General features: G+C 43.3%; 1 protein-coding gene across 1 annotated transcript in view; it reads left to right on the top strand.

Moving 5' to 3' along the window:
• The window catches only part of pappa2 (pappalysin 2), a 79,131-nt gene that overhangs the window by 5,426 nt on the left and 52,637 nt on the right, over positions 1–21,068 (top strand). The window contains exons 2-7 of the mRNA XM_084546702.1: positions 4,423–4,655; positions 5,407–5,634; positions 5,771–6,369; positions 15,015–15,163; positions 18,706–18,845; positions 19,189–19,342. Of these exons, the coding sequence (XP_084402828.1) occupies positions 4,423–4,655; positions 5,407–5,634; positions 5,771–6,369; positions 15,015–15,163; positions 18,706–18,845; positions 19,189–19,342 (1,503 nt within the window). The remainder of the gene's footprint in view (positions 1–4,422; positions 4,656–5,406; positions 5,635–5,770; positions 6,370–15,014; positions 15,164–18,705; positions 18,846–19,188; positions 19,343–21,068) is intronic.

Below are 21,068 nucleotides of genomic sequence, written 5' to 3'. Positions count from 1 at the left end.
CCATTACCACATTAAAGGGGAACTACTGTTTTTTACAACCTGGACCTTATTTCTGGCATAAAATATGATCGTTTACTCACCCATATAACTTATAACGTGTTATTTGGAGTTGTTCGTCAGATATTTAGATCTGCGTATATCCATATAGTGGGAGTGACTAGGGCACTGCAACGCAGCCTCTAAATAACGCATTATCTGCCGCGAAACATATTTTTTGTTGTGATACGCTAGTGCTATTCCCCATTGCGTCTGGAGTTACCTGTTATCTATTCGCAGACGTTCAGTGGTTTGTTGTTCTTTGGCCAGCTGTTCCTCTCTCCGCCTCCGCATCCTCCTTTCAACGAGCTCCTCATCCGTATACTCTGGCTCAAAACGGTAAGGACGTCCATCAAAAACAAAGTCGTCGTCCACAACCTCAGAATCGGAAAAATATTCAGCCATGTTGCAAAAAACTAGCAGTAGCAAATTACAGGTAAACAAGCGGAGTGCGCACGGCATTAAGATAAGATAAGATAAGATCAGATAAGATAAGAAAAACCTTTATTTGTCCCACAATGGGGAAATTGCAGTTTGCAACAGCATGCAGAAATGACAGAGGTATAATAAATAATAAATAATAGATATATTGCACATATTAGGAGTGCTCGTTGTGGAGCCTAACAGCAGCAGGAAGGAAAGACCTTCTGTATCTTTCCTTCACACATCGAGGGTGAAGCACTCTGTCACTGAAGCTGCTCCTTAGTCCTGTCAGGTCACCATGGGGTGGGACTCATTGTCCAGCATGAAGGACAGTTTAGCCAAAACTCTCCTGTCACCCACCTCCCTCACTGAGTCCAAGGGGCAGCCCAGGACAGAGCTGGACTTCCTGATGTTCTTATCCAGCTTCTTCCTTTCCCCGTCTGTGATGCCACTGTTCCAGCAGACCACTCCGTACAGGATGGCTGATGCCACTACAGAGTCATAGAAGGTCTTCAGGAGTGCCCCTTTCACTCCAAAAGACCTCAGTCTCCTCAGAAGGTAGATCCTGCTCTGTCCCTTCTTGTAGAGTGCATCAGTGTGGTCAGACCAGTCCAGTTTGGTGTTGAGGTGAACACCCAGGTACTTATAAGAGTCCACTTGTTCAATGTCCATTCCCTGGATGTTCACTGGTGAGGGGAGGGCAGAACGGCGTCTACGAAAATCCACCACCATCTCCTTGGTTTTCCCCGCGTTGATAAGGAGGTGGTTTCGCTGACACCAGTCTGCAAAGTTCCCCGTCAGTCCTCTGTACTCTGCGTCATCATCGTCTCCGGTGAGGCCTACAATCGCAGAGTCATCAGAGAACTTCAGCAGTACACAGCTGTCGGTGTTGTGTCTGAAGTCTGCTGTGTAGAGGGTGAAAAGAAAGGGGGCCAGGACAGTCCCCTGAGGGGCACCCGTGCTGCTGGTGAGCAGGTCAGACACACAGTTCCTGTTTCTCACAAACTGTGGTCAGTCTGTGAGGCAGTCCAAGATCCATGTGGACAGCTGGTGGTCCACACCCATCCTCTCCAGTTTGTCCCTCAGAATCAGCGGCTGGATGGTGTTGAACGCACTGGAGAAATCAAAAAAGGTGATTCTCACAGTGCTGCTGGGCTTTTCCAGGTGAGAGAGAGCTCGGTGTAGCAGGAAGATAACAGCGTCCTCCACTCCAACATTAGGACGGTAGACACACTGTAGTGGGTCCATGGAGGGGCCCACCTTAGAGCGGAGATGTCCCAGTATCAGTCTCTCCAGTGTCTTCATCAGGTGGGACGTTAGAGCCACCGGCTGCTGAGGTCTTTAGGGTGCGATGTTTTGGGCACCGGTACCACGCACGAGGTCTTCCAAATCTGTGGTACCACTCTCAGCTCAAGGCTCAGGTTGAAGACATGCTCCATAACTCCACACAGTTCATCTGCACAGGACTAAGGAGCCTGGAGCTGATACCATCCGGTCCAGCTGATTTCCTCGCTTTCATTTTCCTGAGCTCTTTTCTCACCTGGTCTACTGTGAAGGACAGGGGTGGGGGATGAGTGGCTCCATCTTGGTGAGAAGATGTGAGTACATGGCCTGGTGAGCCAAAGGTGTGAGAGGCTGAGTGAGGAGGGCATAAGCCAGGTGACAGCAAGTGAGGGACCAGCTGCATGGGGGGAGGAGTGGGTGCTTGATCAAACCTATTGAAATATAGATTTAGGTCGTTGACCCACTGTCGATCCCCCTCAACCATGGGGTGTTTTGTAGCCCGAAATGGTTTCCAGGCTTCTCCACACCCCTCTGATGTCCTGCCGCTGCAGCTGCTCCTCCATCTTCCTCCTGTAGCTGGCCTTTCCCTCCCTGATCTTCCTTCTCAGCTCCTTCTGCACAGTCCTCACCTCCTCCTTATTCCCTGATCTGAAGGCTCTCTTCTTCTCCTTCAGCAGAGCTTTAATCTCAGGGTTAATCCACGGCTTGTTATTTGAGAAGCACCGTACCACCCTGGAGGGAACGGTGTTCTCAAAGCAGAAGTTGATGTAGCCTGTAATGCAGTCTGTCATGGCATTGATGTCCTCCCCATGTGGATCACAGAGTTCTGTCCACACAGTGGTGTTGAAGCAGTCCCTGAGAGCTGCCTCACTCTCCGCAGTCCACCTCTTCACCATGCGTGGGACCACAGGCTGCCTGTGTATAGTAGGCTTATACACAGGCTGCAGGTGAACAATGTTGTGGTCAGCTCTTCCTAGGGGAGGTAGGGGGGATGCAGAATATGCCTCCTTGGTGTTGGCATAAAACAAGTCCAGTGTCTTATTGTCTCTTGTGGGGCAGGTGACATACTGAGTGTATGTGGGCAGAACCGATGAGGGAGAAACATGATTGAAGTCCCCAGAGATGAGGAAGAGGGCCTGTGGGTGCTGTGTCTGCAGCTTGCTGGTAACTGAGAGCAGGGCATCAGAAGCTGTGTGTGTCTTAGTAGATGGGGGGACGTACACCGCTATCACAATAGCATGTGAAAACTCCCATGGCAGATAGTATGGCCTCATGCTAACTGCTAACAGTTCAATGTCCTTACTACACAGTTGTACTTTAACCGTGCAGTGTGTAGATTTACACCACCTCTCGTTCACGAACACAGCCAGGCCTCCTCCTTTCCCCTTACCGCTGTCAGCTGTTCTGTCTGCCCGCAGAAGATGAAAATTGTCCAGCATAACAGCTTCTTGCATAGGTCAATCTACAGACCCCAGATGATGATAACAGGTAACTCCGGACTCAACGGGGAATAGCACTAGCGTATCATAACAAAATATTGATGAAATGAACGTGTTTCGCGGCAGATAATGCGTTATTTAGAGGCTGCGTTTCGGTGCCCCAGTCACTCCCACTATATGGATGTACGCGGATCTAAATATCTAATGAACGACTGCAAATAACACTAACGTTATATGGGTGAGTAAATGATCGTATTTTATGCCAGAAATAAGGTCCTGGCTGTAAAAAACAGTAGTTCCCCTTTAAATCGTTGACATTATATCAGTTTCAGCTGCTTCTGCTGTCCCCCAGTGGCCACAATAAAAGCAAAACATCCGCGTCTAATTTAATTGAGTTGCAATCATGTTAAACACACATGATCATGGTAAAGATAGATTGTGGTCTTCAAATGATGTGTGCTGGTGCGAATGCCACAACAACAACAAAAAAAAATCTCGTCATCTAGCTGTGCCATGACACACTAAAAACAACACCTTTCTCTTGCTGTGTGTCATGAAACAATGTACATTATAAAGCAATTAAGCCATGCTTGGTGCAATGTAAAGACTGACTTAATGTTTAAGTGCTATATGTAGCACCTTTAGAAGTGAATTTGTTACACAAGCATAGACTGATATATTTGTGTAATTACATTTGGTAGACCAGTAGCCAACATGCTGTACAATCCAGTAACTTGATAAACCCATAGCCTGCTTAGCTCTGCTTTCTTTAACCTAAATAAACACTTAACCATGAAACTTGCTCCCCTCCATGGGGATATTTTGCTACAGATGCCCACTTTACACCCTAACACGCATATCCACATGTACGCACAGGCACATACAGTGTTGAGGAGGGTGAAGGGGTTCCCTGACCCTTCGCTGTCCCAGTGTTTGACATCTGGGGAGCAGATGTGGGTCCGTGTGTGTCTGTTGCAACAGCAGATGGAAATATCAGGGCCGTGCCTTGGCTTAGGGAAATACCTCTATCCTCCTTCCCCTCTCTGTTCTCTCCTGCTGTCTCTGGCTCTGTGTATTCTCCCTGTCTCTTTCTGTGTTATCTGTGTCAGCGCTCCTCTTTGTCTGAATCCATTTGCAGGAGCATAATCATTTGGAAAGATAGTTTGTTTGTGTGTAATTTGCAGGAGAACATAATCTTTCTCCATCAAAATAATATATTTCACTTTCCCCGCCGCCCTAGGTGTATTTGACAACTGTTCCCATTCTCTAAGTGAGAAGGGCTGGTCGGTAGGCATTCGCACGGTGGAACCTGCAGGCACCAAAGACGCACGCTTCTACTTCACGCTTCGCACAGACCGAGCTGTGAAATCCACCACAGTGTACAGCAACCAGCGGTACCAAGCCAATGTCTGGACTCACCTGATGGCCACTTACAACGGCCACAACATGACCCTGTATGTTGATGGAGCCAAGGTGTGTGGTCTGGTTGAACTTGGTCATTTACCTCTGCGTCACTGTCAGCTTCTCGATCCATGTAAAGCAATGAGACACTTCATAGACTTTTCACTAATATTACTTTAATATCAGAAGAGATGCTTGTGAACACAAGTTGGCTCCAAATTGTGAGAATGCAGCTGCTAAGCTCGGTGTCTAGACGCCAACAAGGCCAACAGTTTACCGAGCTACGAACCAGGTAACCACCGGGTAACCACCGGAAAGGCAAAGGCATAATTAAACAACAAGGCTGTTGGGTATGTCAGCATTTTCCTCAGACACATAGTAACTTGTGAAGAAAAACTCAAAATGACTAAGTTTACAATATATTATCTTACCACTTACTGGAAAATGGCCTCCACCATTTCTAAAAACATCAACAAACACATCACAGAGCATTCAGAATATTTCCGCTTTTTAAGTTGTGAATACCACAAGAGGGGGGCGTTCATATGGACTTGTCTCGTGTTCACTGTCAACACAGTCCCATTTGAAGACACCATATAACAAGAGTTACTTTTGTGGATAACCAGATGGAGAGCTTTTCAAAAACCCAACTGCCACTACACTGTACTGGAGTAAAACCGACTGTAGCTAATGCACTGCTAATGTGTCCTTCTACAGAATGATTAGAACATTGAACATTTACTATTATTTATACCTGTAATGAAACTGAACAGCGATTAATGAAATTAGTTTATGCCCATCTTCTGTTGCTTCCCTTCTTCAGGTGGGAGAAAGCAGCCTCCAGTCAGGGAATCTCTACAGCCCCTTCATGAAGACTTGCAGGACCCTGTTTCTTGGCAGTAACCAATCCGATCAGGGACAAAGCTTCAGGGGCCACATGGGAGGTGTGGTCTTGTGGGGCTATGCCCGCTCCCATGAGGACTTGTTGAAACGGCCGCTGAAAATTGACAAGAGCGAGCCGATCCTAGCGATGTGGGCCGACTTCACTAATGTAACTGGCTCTATTTAATTTCTTTCTTTCACCAATCACCATATATAACGATAGATTCAATGCTATTTTGGTTTTCAACAGCATTCCTCGACGAGGATTTATTGAAATGATGTTCCTGCTTGATTTTGTCTTTAAGGTGGAACAGCTATGGACTCCATTTAAAACTGGCCTTCATCCAGCCATCATCACCACTCCTGTCCCTGAACATGAACATGTCTCCTCTTTCCTTCCACCACCCTGTGGCATGACCCCCTGTGACAACACAGACATCATCTTTGGCTACAACTACAACTGGCAGCTCCGTACCCCAAAGCGAGTTCGCTACAGGATTGTCAACTTATCTGATGATAATGGTGAAAACCCCACGGTGACCGAAGCCCAGATCCAGCTCCAGCACCAGGCTCTGATTGAGGCCTTCCGCCCTTATAACATCACCATGGAACTGAGTGTCCACAGCGTCAAAAACTCCAGTCTGCGCCAGAGGTTTATCCTCAGTAACTGTCGGATTGGCAAGATTGGGAACCGCCAGTGTGACCCCGAGTGCGACCATCCGAGGACAGGTCACGACGGAGGGGACTGCCTGAGGCTGGGGCCCTGCTACAACTGGAAGAGGCAGGACGGGATTTGTAACATGGAGTGCAACAGTATACACTACGACTATGATGATGGAGACTGCTGTGACCCGGATATCACGGACGTCCTCAAGACCTGCTTTGATCCGGAATCTCCTGACAGGTGAGGTCAATGAACAAATGTCATTTACCACTATTGCTCCCAGTGTGTAGTTCCGTCAGACTGTTGTTAGGCTACTGCCAAAATCCTACTTCCTGTGCATTGTTCACTTTAAGTCAAGAACAAAAAGGAACAATCCTGTGACAAGTTAAGTTTTTAGAAGGAAGACGTTGGTCAGTCAATCCACAGCCTGCATAGCAATTTATAATAAGACAGTAAGAGTATTGTACGTAAAATGCTACACTGTTGAAAAGACACAGAAGAGAAAGTACCAGTAAGCCATTGCAGACAATGTATTTTCCTAAGGGAAGAATTCTCCGGGAATAGACGGGCACCAGGAACACTCCCCATGAGGTGAAGGTCTGTGTTAGCATGCTGCAGTACCTCAGCAGGGCTGTGCAATAAACAGCTACATGGACAAATTGGTGCTCTCACTTTCCCTGGTGGTTTTAGAGAAAGGTCTATGAAGTCGGGATGGTGGGTTAAGAGGCCAAAGTACACACTTATTTTTACTAAACAACTCAAGCAGCAGCCTGCTGTCTTCCATTTGGCCTGACAGACAGGCTCATGCAAAGCGCCAAATAGCTTGCATGAAGTCTCGCCATGAGGTCGTCGGCCTGGGTTCTTAAAGACCCGGTCTTTAATCCAAATTGTAACCGCAAGCTTTACACTGCACCGCTGGGACACAAAACATGGATCTGAAGTTATTTTTTTAAAACGAAAGATGTAGTATTTGATGCCTGGAACTGACAGCTTAACACAAGGAGGAATTAATGTTTTTTAAAACAGTAAAATAGTTCGATTTCCATTTATACTTTGATCTAATGGACCTCTAACAACATTTATACCATACAGACGATAGCTAATTAAAGCAAATATACTGGCTATCCACTTCCATATCTCGGAAAGACTGAGTTGGTGCATTAATAAAATATTTCAGTGAAAAGTCATCTCAATAAAACCTGCATATTTATGTAGTAGATTACATGGATTAGAGGCAGGACTATAGTCATTTATTTTAGAAATACTTAGGTAATGAGTCCAGATCTCCCCCTACCACCGCCCTGCCAAAAAACCCTTTTGGAACTGTCTAATTCTAGTCTTGCAAAAACTAATAAATTCATCTCCTCATATTTTTCTTTCCAACACAAAGGTCTAAAAGTAGTTTCAAAGCCTTCTCCACACTGCCAGGAACAGATTTTAGTGTAGAAACAGTTGCAGAGGAATAGTTATTGATATTGATTGAATAAACCACCACATATAAGCGAGTCCAAATACCCTAGATATGATGTCATTTTTCTCATTCCTCAACCTTGAAGATGGCGCTCTTGTGCCGAAATATCAGCTCATGGAATAGTGTCTGTGCTGCAGAGCAGGCCACGAGTGCTTCAGCCTTCAGCCATTGCACATGTTTTTTCTTGTTCGCTACCTGCACCGGTTCGGATTAGTTCTATTAAAAATGTATTAGAGCTTGTCGCTCTCTTGGTGCTCGTGTGAACTTCAGCCATCTCTAATTGCTAGCACCTTTGATTCCTAAAGGACGCCCTGGCTGTTTCTTCTTTCTGCTGAGGTACAACAGTTTCAAGCAGGAACCACGTTTGAAGTAAACGCAAACTGCAGTTCCTTAAATGGCCACTTGAGGCTGGCTCCAAACACGAGTCAATCAATAAATGATAAAATGCCCAACTTTACAGGCACTTGTGCTGTATTGGTAACGTCTTTATATAATGTACTATCTATGGGTATTGTCAACAGCCCCACTTTTAGCTAAATCCGGGTATGGACTGCAAAGGAGTAGCATAGATTTTCCTTACCTGAAACACAGAGCTCCCTTGAGCAAGCGCAGCAATACAAGTGTAACCGGACAGTGCCCAACCGACAGATGGAGAGTGTACGGCGTGGCTCGCAGGTGTACGCCGTGTAAATTTGTACAGCTGTACTTGTGTGAAACAGACTGTTGCTGGAAAAAACATAGTGTTTGGTTTGCTTTCCCTGGAAGACAAAGGTTAAAGTTAGGAAGCAGTAAAAAGAAGAAAAAAAAAAGTTGGCTTGCATGTGTGTGGTCTCAGTGCTTGGCCATGGCCAGGTGTGTCGTAAGTAAATGTTAATTAAAGTTGTCCTGTCATGACCATGTGGGGATAGACACAGGGGAAGAGACACAGTTTTGAGTCTACGTCGGTCATCACCGACACGGCTGGACCATATACACACAATTTTCATCTTCTCCATCACACGGCCATTTGTCCCAGCGCAAACAAGGTAGGAACCATAATGACTGACTTCCAGACTGGGACATATGGAAATAAAGTGCAGGAGCTGATAATATGACATAAAAAACTAAATCCTAGCAAAGTCCTAAAATAATATCGCACAACTTAATACATAAAACTAATTATTACACAAAAAACTACATCCTTAACTATAACTAAGTTTGCAGTTATGGTCAAGCGTTCCCTATCCCGGCCTGAGCTCACTACCCTGCAGAGAGGAGATATGCTCAATACTCACATAAACATATGGTTATTCAGGAATCTTGTGCTTGGCGTAAATTACAGTGTATAAAATGCTCTTTCATTCATTCTAGATTTAATTTGATGGTTATTGTGAAGAATATTTCAAAGAACAAATGGAAAAATCGAAAATATCTAACCCACTTACCTTTTGGGTAAAAAACAGGAATCCGTTTTTGTTTGATATATGACTGAGAACTGGAGAGATCAGCGTAACGTGTTGAATTTGACGTGGACACCGTTTTTATAAATCATGGATTTGATCTTTTGGTGCGGAATACTTTTGCATGAGAAACTTTCATAAATAAGTCTGCTGCTCAGATACTGAACGCAAAAGTCACAGCGTGTGTGTGCGCTTGAAGGCAATGATGAAACTTGGGCAGCGAGTCTTGCCAGAGTTCCTGTCTGTAAGCCCCTGACCCTCGCTAAAAACAACATGAACGGCCAATACGCAGGAGACCGGCGTGTCGTAAAAATTGGGCCCAGTAGTGTTGGTCCTCTGACTCCAACTTGTTTATAATGCTTGTGTGTATGAGTGCTTCAACATGCCGGCCTGCATGTGTGCATGTGTGTCCCTGGATCCCAACAGGAACTTTCTCAGGCAGCGAGAGAATTAATGTGAGGATGACATTTCGTTGGCATTTGTGGAGCATTGAAGCATTTTTATGTTTGGGATCTGGGTTTTTTGATATCCCCCCACCCGTCCTGCTCCCTTCTTCTCTCTGAACTCTTGGCCAGGTATTCAGATTGTGGGACCCTATATGCGTGCAGCTGCTGCTGGCCAGCAAAGGACCAGAGGATCTTGAAGCCAGCTGCTGTCACGACACAAATTTGTTGTCGGGAGCCAGTTCTAGAGCAATGGCCAGGTACGCCGCAGATTCTGGCATTGCAATAAAGAAAAGGGAGAGGGACGGGGAATGATGGCGAGGGAAAGAGAAAGGCGAGGGGGAAGAGTGAGTGATGAAAAGGTGGGGGACATCATGCCCATTTATGCTCAGACACATGTCCAGGCCTTGCTAACATGTTTTAGTTAGTTAATCCCAGACAGCGTGCTTGTATGCAATGGGCTCCAAGCAGCCCCATGGAATGAACTACTTTGTTTGATGCATATGTGAATCTCATACGTTTTATTGTGTACATGTTTTATTCAGTAATAAAAGCATTGTTGCAACATTTCCCAGAACAGTGAGTGCAGCGCTACATTTGACTGAGACTAATTCCGCTCACAACTCATTCACGGATTTGGTCAGCCTGAAAGTACGCCCGCCTTATGCCTTCTAATGAAGTTGCTTGAGCTTTACTAGCTTTACCACATTTAAATGAAATGTCCGTTACGTTTAAGCCCTTCCCAAGCAAGTACATGCAACAGTCATTAGGCCTATCAGACAAGTTTCTGTGTTTTACAGTGTACTGGTGATTTAAATCTGGAGTATGTAGTGACATTCTCACTTTGCTGTAGGAGAAGTTGTATCTCTGTGTCCAAGCAACATTTTTATCTACCAAATAAAAAACAAAAACAAAAAACAGATCAGCATTCAGAAGGATTACAATTTCAATATTGACTAGGTTGGTTCTCAGTTTTAACAGTGTGCTCCTTCACCAAAGCACTCTGCCCTCCATCAACAAAACACGCTTTAAACATGCTATCTGGGAGTGCTAGTATCTTCAGCTCCTGCATTCACTGAGATCTGTGCTTTATTTTCTATTTTTTTTTTTTTACTTCAATAAGTACCTTTTTTTCAAAGGAGAGCTCATCTCACATTAATTTATAAATTAGGGTAATACACTGCCTGGCCAAAAAAAAAGTTGCCACCAAAACAAATGGTCACACACTCTAATATTTCATTAGACTGTCTTTATCTTTGATTACAGCATTCATTCTCTGTGGCATTGTTTCGTTAAGCTTCTGCAATGTCACCAGATTTATTTCCATCCAGTGTTGCATTCATTTTTCACCAAGATCTTGTATTGATGATGGGAGAGTCTGACCACTGCACAAAGCCTTCTCCAGCACATCCCAAAGATTCTCAATGGGGTTAAGGTCTGGACTCTGTGGTGGCCAATCCATGTGTGAAAATGATGTTTCATGCTCCCTGAACCACTCTTTCACAATTTGAGCCCCATGAATCCTGGTATTGTCATCTTGGAATATGCCCTTGTAATCAGGGAAGAAAAAACTCCATTGATGGAATAACCTGGTCATTCAGTATATTCAGGTAGTCAGCTGACCTCATTCTTTGGACACATAATGTTGCTGAACCTAGACCTGACCAACTGCAGCAACCCCAGATCATAGCACTGCCCCCACAGGCTTGTACAGTAGACACTAGGCATGATGGGTGCATCACTTCATCTGCCTCTCTTCTTACCCCGATGCCCCCATCACTCTGGAACAGGGTAAATCTGGACTCATCAGACCACATGACCTTCTTACATTGCTCCAGAGTCCAATCTTTATGCTCCCTGGCAAACTGAAGCCTTTTTTTTGCGGTTAGTGTTGTCCCTTTGCATTGTACGTGTGGAAATGCTCCTACTATTAAACATAGCCCTGGGTTCTACTGTTGTTTTTCTTCGATTTGATTTCACCAAACTTTTAAGTGACCGCCAATCACAATCAATCAGGATTTTTTTCCAACCACATTTCTTCCTAGAAGATGATGGTTCCCCACTATCCTTCCAGTTTTTAATAATGTGTTGGATAGTTCTTAACCCAAATTTAGTAGTTTCTGCAATCTCCTTAGATGTTTTCTTTGCTTGATGCATGCCAATGATTTGACCCTGATCTTTTCCACAACCACAGGATGTGTCTTTAGACATGGTTGTTTAAGAAATGAGAAGCTACTCATTGCATCAGTTGGGGTTAAATAACTTGTTGACAGCTGAAAGATAATCGTCCATGCAGTAATTATCCAATAGGAGGCTCGTACCTATTTGCTGAGTTAAATCCAGTTGGCGACATTTTTATTTTGACCAGGCAGTGTATTTGACTGCCGTTGCTGACTACCCAGAAATCAGCCTGACCCACCCAGCACACAACAAAAGTTGGTTTGGAGTCACTCTGTTGGGAAATGAATATACTCTGGCAAAGATCTACCACACCAATCAAATAATTTAGGCGGGCTATATGTGTTAATTATCAGAAGAGTAACATTGACGGAGCATTCTACGTCATCTGAGCGCAGTGGAATTGACTTTGTTGACAACAAAATGGCTCTGATTGGCTGGAGGACTATCTAATTGTGCCTAGAGGTATTCTTTTCTCTGTACTTGTTGAAACACACTCCATGATACCCAAATTCCTTACCAGACTCATATTCTAATAAGAATTAAGTCTAGCTACATCAGACGAGTTGGTGACTTGTTTATTCAAGTAACGGACTTGTCAACAGTAATATTTCAAATGGGTGCAGATATACAGATTTACATAGAAATGACAGTGCTGGTGCTGACTCTGCTGTCGGTTCACACAGTGTTTGACTTGCCCACAAATTTTGCTAATTCGGGACCAGAGTTTTCACTTCAATCATGTCGAGCCATTTATTTTTGCCAGGTTGGCGGTAGTTTTCCATCGCGGCATCCTCTGAGTCTCCAAATCTTGAAGAGTCAACTCTTTAGCGGTCAACTGTCTGTCAACTGTAATTGCACAGCCTGGGGTGATGGATACTGCACGCAGCCTCGGCTGAACTCGGCCTCACTAATGCAGTGAGAGTGGGGTTTCCCTGAAGCATTTTAAATCCTAAACCCTATTTAGTCAGGCAAAGTGCCTGAGAAAACATATTCTTATTTACCGTACAACACAAGCACTGAGGGAGGGATTGCATTAGGGGGAGGAATACCCACATGCAGAGCTATTGGTTTCTGAGCAACAACTTTGAACCAGTTTAGAGGTGAAGTACCTCACTTAATGGTACATTGACAGTGGTGTATGGTAGGATGGGGATTACTGCTTTCTTACTTCATTCATATAGACTTTCATCCGACATCTTTCAGTCACAATCTCAATATGACCTGTCCATCCTTCAGGCTGTTTTAACAATGACTTGAAACTTGAAAAGAATGATCAATTCTACAAATCATATATCTAATGATAAAAAAATAATGACTTTTAAACCTTTTAAGCATGGTTAGGTAAGCATAGCCCTACAGCAGAGCTTGACTGAAAGCATAAACCTTAACTTCCTTTAAACCAACAGAAAACCAATCATTCAGACACACTTGACTGAGGTAAAGATTCAATTGTGGCTCAGTCATTTTTTTCTACAGCTTAAAGAAATCAATCCCATAAAAGCTTAATACAACAAGAACAATAATCCATTAAGATAATAATAATGAAAAAACACGCAATCCAAAGCTTTGTCGGAGAGAGATGAAAGAGAATGAGACTTTTCAAATAAAACTATGCATGCTTCATATATTTGCCAGGATGTATTTTTATAAAGTGAGGTAATCTGACGTAACGGCGAACTGAAACACCAGGAGAAGACTCCACGTACAGATACACACAGTCCCGTACATATATATATATATATATATATATATATTTTTATCAAGTTGTTGTCGCTCCATAAATTCATAGGAGACTCAGCTAAAAGACCACACTGTCTGGCATGCAAGCACTGTGCGGATGGCGAAAGCCCACTGCACGGCTCTCAGACCCAGTAGAGCCTCGTGGTGATAGGTGCAAAAAGCTTTCCAGCTATGAAAGCAATGGAGAAAAATGACATGTGACATCACCGCAGCCGAGGAAAAACAAACTCAGCCTCACACATCAAAGTGCCCCTGGGTAATTTGTCACAGACAGAGAGAGAAATATGTGGGAATGGTGGGCATTCGAGGGAGGTGGGGGGCAGTGGTTTGAAGTACCCCGACCAATTCAAACAATTATGATTTGAAGTTATGTGTCATCTGCTAAAGAGATGCCCTACACTGACCATGAAGCACAAGTTCCTAAACCTCTTCTCACAAGACTAATTTGCATCAACTCAGGCTTAAAGGAACACTTTCTGTTTCTTTCTTAAGTTCACTTGTCTTGTTTTAATGCAGTAGGGCAGTGGTTCCCAAAGATTTCTGCAAGCCCCGCGTTTTTTAGATAGGAATATTTTTGTGCCCCCCACCCCCAGGTCAACACGGATATACATATTTGACGTACATTATCAGTAAACAGTCTTTGCTAATGTCAGTCGCCTTATCCATCTGTAGAGCAAAACGGAGTTTTTCTCATATCTCGTCATTAACCTGCTCCTCTGTGTCCTTTGACAGATCATAGATGCCCCTCGCAATTGTACTGTTTGATAGCGGAATTGCTTTTAGCTTGCTGTTGCTTAATCAACCATTGTTGAGACCATATCGATAGTAGAGGGAAGTACTCATTCCTCTCCTACGGTGTGTGTTTTTTACACTGAGCAACTCTATAGGCAACTTTATATAATTAGGCAAGTCATCTGAAGAAATCAACTGGCTTGTCCTTAAACTCTTGATGTGTTTGGTTTCAAACTGTCAGAAGCTATTAGTTTTCGACACACAACACACTGTGGTCTCTCCTCATTACCACCATTGTACTGGTGAAACCAAGGGCCTATATGCCTTGCCATATTTTCTTGTCTTTGCTTTTGAAGTTGTATTTTGAGTTGATGAAGGCTCATCCTCTGCTGTACGTTTAGTTAGGAACCTTCTCACAACCCAAATTTCCCAGTTGTCAAATTATTTTTGCTATATCGATAGACCTCACATCACATGAATGCACAATTGTTTTCGGGAAAACAACAAACACTCCAATCAGGTGGGTCATTGCAGCAAACTGGCAGCGGTTCATCAACTGTGTGGAAATACTTCACTAAAGATGAAGCTAATTCTACTGTGACATGTAGAATATGTAAGAGAGTACTGAACTACAATATATATTCAGGTCAAAAATATAGATTTCATTGTTGCACAGCATTACTTTATATTGTGTTTTATGTGTGGCGTCATGGACTACTCGACTTTCACCACATATTAGTCGACTTAAAAGAAATCCAAAGTCATTTAACCCCCTACTATCAACTGGAAGCTAAAGTCCAGGGTGCAACCGTGCAACATTACTTAAATTGCCTTCCATTACTCAGGTATACTGTATGTTCTTTCTGTCCTTTTCCGCAGGGCTTATATGAGTGTTAAAGAGCTAAAGGAGGAACTACACCTGAGCGGTACAGACACACTCAATGTCTTTTTTGCCAGCAACTCTGTGCGTGAAGAGCTGGCAGGATCTGCAACCTGGCCATGGGCAAAGGAGTCTCTTACACACCAAGGTGGGTTGATTCACATCGTACAACTGTTATATCATACAACAGCTACATGTGTTACTTGCCTAGTTTCTTTCACAGTCTTAATGGCATTTCTACAGTTTTCTTCCTGTTTCTCCGCCGCATTTCCAGTTCTGTATCTTTTCCTTTTTAGCCACCCCTTCATATTTTCCTCTACCCTTCATCCTTTGTTGTCTGCTTTGGCTGTATCCAAATTAGATGGGGAGAGCAACTGGAGCTGGCAGATATTTTCCCGGCACATTGCCTCTTTCCTCTTCCAATCATGAGGCCCCTTTCCACCGGAGAGGGATAATCAGCCCAACAACATCCAAACAAACAAACAAGCAGTGCGGCCCCTGCCCTACTGTTGCCACCCATACCTACTTTCCAGCTGTTCTTTATTTATATTTGCACATTTTTTCCTCCATGTGCCAGTACTATGTAGTAAGTGTAACAGTCTAAAAATTGTCCAACCAAGTCATTTTGAAGAACAGTCATTTTTTAAATTTTTTGTTATGCCCTACATCTTGACTCAAGAGGGTATCTCTAAAGATCTGGTCGGACAGAAGGTCCAGAGCATGAATCTTGATTTGTCATTTATCAACCAAAGTCCTAGAACCCTCTCAGCATCTCTATCAGCATCTGTACCTCAAAATGTGCTGCTCACGGCATGAGTTTTTAAACAGCACGGCACAGTGAAAGAAGCTGGTTTCCTCTCTGAGAAGTTGGAGGTGTTCAGTCTCTCAGTTCTTCATCTAACAGCTCACCGTGCCCGCTCCTTCTTTTTCCATTACTTTCTGCAATATTTCAAACTGACCCACTATTGCTTCTGTTTTGTTTTGTAGCATTTTTTTAACAGATAGCTAAGCTCACTGTGCTGTGGCAGCTTCATGATAATAGTCAGTTTGTGTTTTTCCAGTTAAATGTTCATAGTGGGAGGCTGCAGGAGTGGAAAATGTTCAGTTCGTATTAGCAGCAGTCTCTGAATACATCAGCTATCGTCTGATTACAGGTTAACATTTTGAGTTCAGCAGCCATGCCCAGCAGGATGCAGCCTGACACAGACACACACTTAAAGACGGTTTAGGAACAACTCAAAAAACTTTTAACTTAACTGAACATATTTTAGGCTCCCATTTTATAAATATCATACAATAACATAAAATAAAAATGACTGTCAACAGTGACACAGTCAGATTGGCTGGCACACATTTATTACACCTGTCTTCCAAAGATATGCTAAAACATCACATTAAATGCAAAACAACTGACAATTAATAAGTCCACCAAGATTTAGCGGGTGATTTATAAGTAGTCAAAACTGATGAAAGAATGCATATGGACTTTACTTCACAGCCATTTGCCAGTTTCTGTTTTAATGTGAAGTTCTATTCAGGTGTCTACATTTAAAATGTTCTTATTTGTTTGATTTTTAGTTCAAAGGACAAGCTGGGAATATCAGAAAAGAAAGTGTACACTGAACACGCATCTGCCCTCTGCTAGTTTAAGGCTGCCAGAGCTATTGTTCTAAAACATCCACTGAAAAACCATCTGAAAATGTCTTCACGTAGTCATTTTCTGTACATCTGGGAGATTGAGGTAGCTGATAATTGATTTAAAGGGGTCCTAGAACACATTTTTTGACCATTAGGAATTGATCTTTGAGCCTAAATAATGGCATATGTAAATTTGTGGGGCTGAAAACGCCCCAGGAGCACTGCTAGAGAGCCTAATACAAGGTCATAAATAAGCCCTGCAATGAAACAGTTTGTTTTTCCCGCCCACTCAGCAAGTTCATGAATAATGAAATGAGCTGCGTGCTGATTGGCCAGTTTACCCAAAGGCTGATTGGCCCACATATCCTGAAAGCTGATTGGCCTAATCCACCGGGCTGAAGCTAGAGCCAAAGCCGGCTTGATACTTTTTTTTTGTTTTGTTTTTAAATATATATTTTGGGGGCTTTTTGTTGCCTTTATTATAGAGATAGCTGAAGGAAAGGGGGCAGAGAGAGAGGGGATAACACGCAGCAAAAAGCCACAGGTCGGACTCGAACCCTAGGCTGTTGCAACAAGGACTCAGCCTCGGCACATGGGTCGCCAGCTCTACCCACTGAGCTATCCCGGCGACACAGCTGGCTTGATACTGTCCGAGGTTGGAGAAACACTCCGGGGTGAAGTGGGCAGAACAAACTACCAACCTCGGGTTGAAGCTCTGTGGAACGCGGTTGTAAATGGACATCAACCATTCCCGCTGACAGTTGAGTTCTTGGGGAAGTCTGTGTAGAGTCTTGACCTGCCCCAAACATCCTGGAACATTACACGCATAGTCCGACATACCGTATCCCTCTTGACAGAAACTGCGGTTAGCTGTCGCTGGGGCTAGCTAGCTAACGCCTCCGCCCTTACAGTGGGCTGGAACATGCAAATGAGAGAGGGTGTATCCAAAAGGGCTGGGCGCCTATTACGTAATATCGGAGCTCTGTTCAGATTTGCCCATTTCAACACGGCCGTTTCTAGTTTTGAATTTGCATACGAAAGCAGGCTGGAGAAGGCGGTGAAGTTTTTGGTGTGGTCCTTAGACACCACTCGGAGCCTAAATTCAACAGGAACAACGTAAATGTGGTTTTGATTCTAGGACCCCTTTAAATACGTTGTCAGAGTCAGAATTAAACTGTTAAGTTCGGCTCACTAATGGATGTATCCCGCTTGACATTTATTTCAGTTGCGCAGCATCTGTCTCTGTTTAAAAACAAGTTAGCTCATGTCAAGTTGTCTCCAGAGGCCGTGTTGTTTAGTGTCCATGTATTTGGTGTCTTCATTGTTCAGTGTCCTCGCCACCGAGCACACTGTTTCTAATTAGAAAACCAATAAATCATGCCTGTTCTTGATTCAGTGATCATCAACATGCTGCAAAAAACCAAACAAATCTAAAAAAGACCAGTAATGCCTCTTAAAAGCAATTTTCATCATAACCCCCAAACCATAGCTGATTTTAAAATTGCTGTTGTTTGCGTACTTTTTTTTAGTCCTTTCTAATGAAATGTTATTTTTAAGTAGTACAAATCATTTAATGTTTTAAAGTCTACATCTGTATTTGCATTACAATAAACCTAACTCACACAACTTTTATCCAAGGAAGTACTTGAACCGAAATGTTTATTTGTCCCTGTTCAGAGAACATTCAGGAAAATCCCACGTCAGTATCCACACTAAATTAAGCCTTCTCCCAAATATCACTGAAATCAATTGCTAACTGACGGGCAGACCAACAAACAAGACTGAAAACATGTGTTTCTTCCTTGTAAGAGGCAGAGAATGCTAACAGGATTTAAAGACATACAGCAGAGGAGCAGGGTCATTATCATAATGGCTCTGAAACGTTATTGAATGTGTTCACAAAAACATAAATGTGACTTTTTTTTTCTAGTACTATTCCAATTTCATGTTTTTAGAAACAGCCCGAGGCTGAATCTTTTTCTCGTTTTTCACTTCAACACACACAAATCATATCCAGAAAGTGATACTGAGAATTTTATGTCCTGTCCTCAGGTGGGATGGTCCTGAACCCGTCCTACTTTGGTACTGCGGGCCACCACAATACAATGATCCATGAGATGGGACACATATTTGGACTGTACCATGTCTTCAAGGGGGTGAGTGAGCGGGACTCCTGTGATGATCCATGTCAGGTAAGACTTACATATAATGTACCTGTTGTAATGCTGTTTAGTATGGATTTATTCCGGGTTTGAATACCTTATATAAAGCTATATTCACTAAATAGATAATCTCTCATATTTTCTGTCTTTCTATATGTTGTATTGGAAAGGATATTTAAAAAAACATGGATTATGCTCCATGGGAATCTGTTAATATTTTCGTTTCTTCGAATCTGGCATACAGTATAATCAGTAATGAATTAAGATGAGGTTGCCTGGGTACTTCGTCATCTACCCTGACAGAACATTTAACTCTACTGTGTTCAGTTGGTGTCATCCTACATTCATATGACTCCGTCATGTGCATTTGCAGGAGACCACCCCGTCCATGGAAACGGGAGATCTGTGTGCCGACACTGCCCCAACACCCAAATCCAAAGCCTGTCATGACCCCGAAGACTTCAACGATACCTGCAGAGTCACCACCTACCAGGACACCCCTTATAGCAATTACATGAGTTACACAGGTAGAGTGGATGAACACGTTTGTCTTCAGCTAAGGAACAATATGTATGCATTGTTATAGACAGTGACGATAGAGGACATGAAATGGATAGAATCTATGACGAATTAGAAACAGATCTTCATGTTTAAGACAAAATTCAGTAGGAATATGTCTTGGATACAGCTGCCTGCCATTATTCTTTAAATTACGGTACATCACTTGGAAGTGTGCAGATGTGAGGCACATATGGAGAAGTAATGTACGTTTGGTGGTTGCAATACACGACACATGCAAGCAACTACTAGTACAGAACAACTAAATCACTTATCCTACATACTTTGCATAAATACATAACATTTTATGTTGATACTTCGCGGTTTATACTTCTGCATCAATTAGACCCATTAGCTATTGCGACAGTCCAGACCCTATGCAGACCCTAACGCCGCAGCCTGACGTGTCACCATTTGGAGGTGAGGTAGGAGCAGGGTCATCCAAAAACTCAAATACAAAAAAAACTGGTAAGAACTAAAACCAAAACAAACTAAAGAACACGAGGAAACACAGGGGTAACAAGCCGAGCAGGACAGAGGAAACAAAACGGCACAGGGGTAAGCTTACAGGTTACAGTTACTCACGAGAACACGGGAAAGATAACAGTGAACAGGAGTTACTTACAAAATCAAGGGAATGATAACAGACGATGTGACCGAGAGCAAAGTGAAAGGCAGGGCTATATATACATACAAGTGGGCAGAGGGGTGACGAGACACAGGAGAAACTAATGAGGGCGGAGCACACAAAGAGAAACCAATGAAACAATCAAAGAGGATAAAACACAGGAAGGAACACAGGATAACACCAAGGGATCACTTTACAAAAGAAAACAGGAAACAGAAAGAAAACCAAACAGGGTCACAGGAAAAATTAAACTCAGAACCATGACATGACGTGCACCTCCTCAGAAATCTAACTACGCATCACAGCGACGCAGACCGCAAGAGCCGTGATTGTTCCGCTTGGTAGTAGTGTATTTCTGCTTTACTATTTCTGGCTGCTTCTCCATCTCTGCAGTGTTCCAATTGATTGTTTTGGATCAATAAAGATGGAACACATCGAGGAAAGGTTAACTGAGGAGGTTTGGAGATACAAACAGTTGTATGACTCGTCTTTCAGTCGCCATTGTTGAAAGTGAAGCAGAAAGTAGAAAACAAAAGTTAGCCCGACTGGCAAAAAAGACACAGCGCCAACTAGAGTTTAGGTGGCGTTGTTGCAGAGCGAGCCAGACTGACGAGCACACAAGTATAAATGGCTCGTACTGGTGTAGACTATGTGTGTAGGTTGCGGCGTCTGCCTCCCGCAGAGGCATAAACCGCGCTTTAAAGTACAAGTGTGAACACACCCAGGATGCATTGAGGTACAGGTGTGCTCAAACCCAGGACGAATTAGGAACACGTTTGAGAGCTCCCATCTCAGACCACATTTTAAGGTGGTCTGGGACACATTTGACTGCATTCCATTTGGTAGTGTGAACACACAATGTGCCCTGGGTCACATTAAAGACTACCTACTCAGCAGGAGTCCTCTTGCATAAGTAGCATTTTGCTTCATTCATTCAGAAAAACAAATAAAATAAACACGACCTGCATTTTAAATGATTACCAGTAAAGGAAAAAGCACCGTAAGTGATGCCAGTTCATTAGTAATCAGAGCTTTTTAAAATAGTTTCTCCATGTAGCTGTTATCTT

This window comes from Chelon labrosus, assembly GCF_963514085.1.
Source record: "Chelon labrosus genome assembly, chromosome: 6".
Classification (NCBI taxonomy): Eukaryota; Metazoa; Chordata; class Actinopteri; order Mugiliformes; family Mugilidae; genus Chelon; species Chelon labrosus.
The sequence above is the reverse complement of the archived record's forward strand: the minus strand, read 5'-3'. Positions and strand labels throughout refer to the sequence as shown.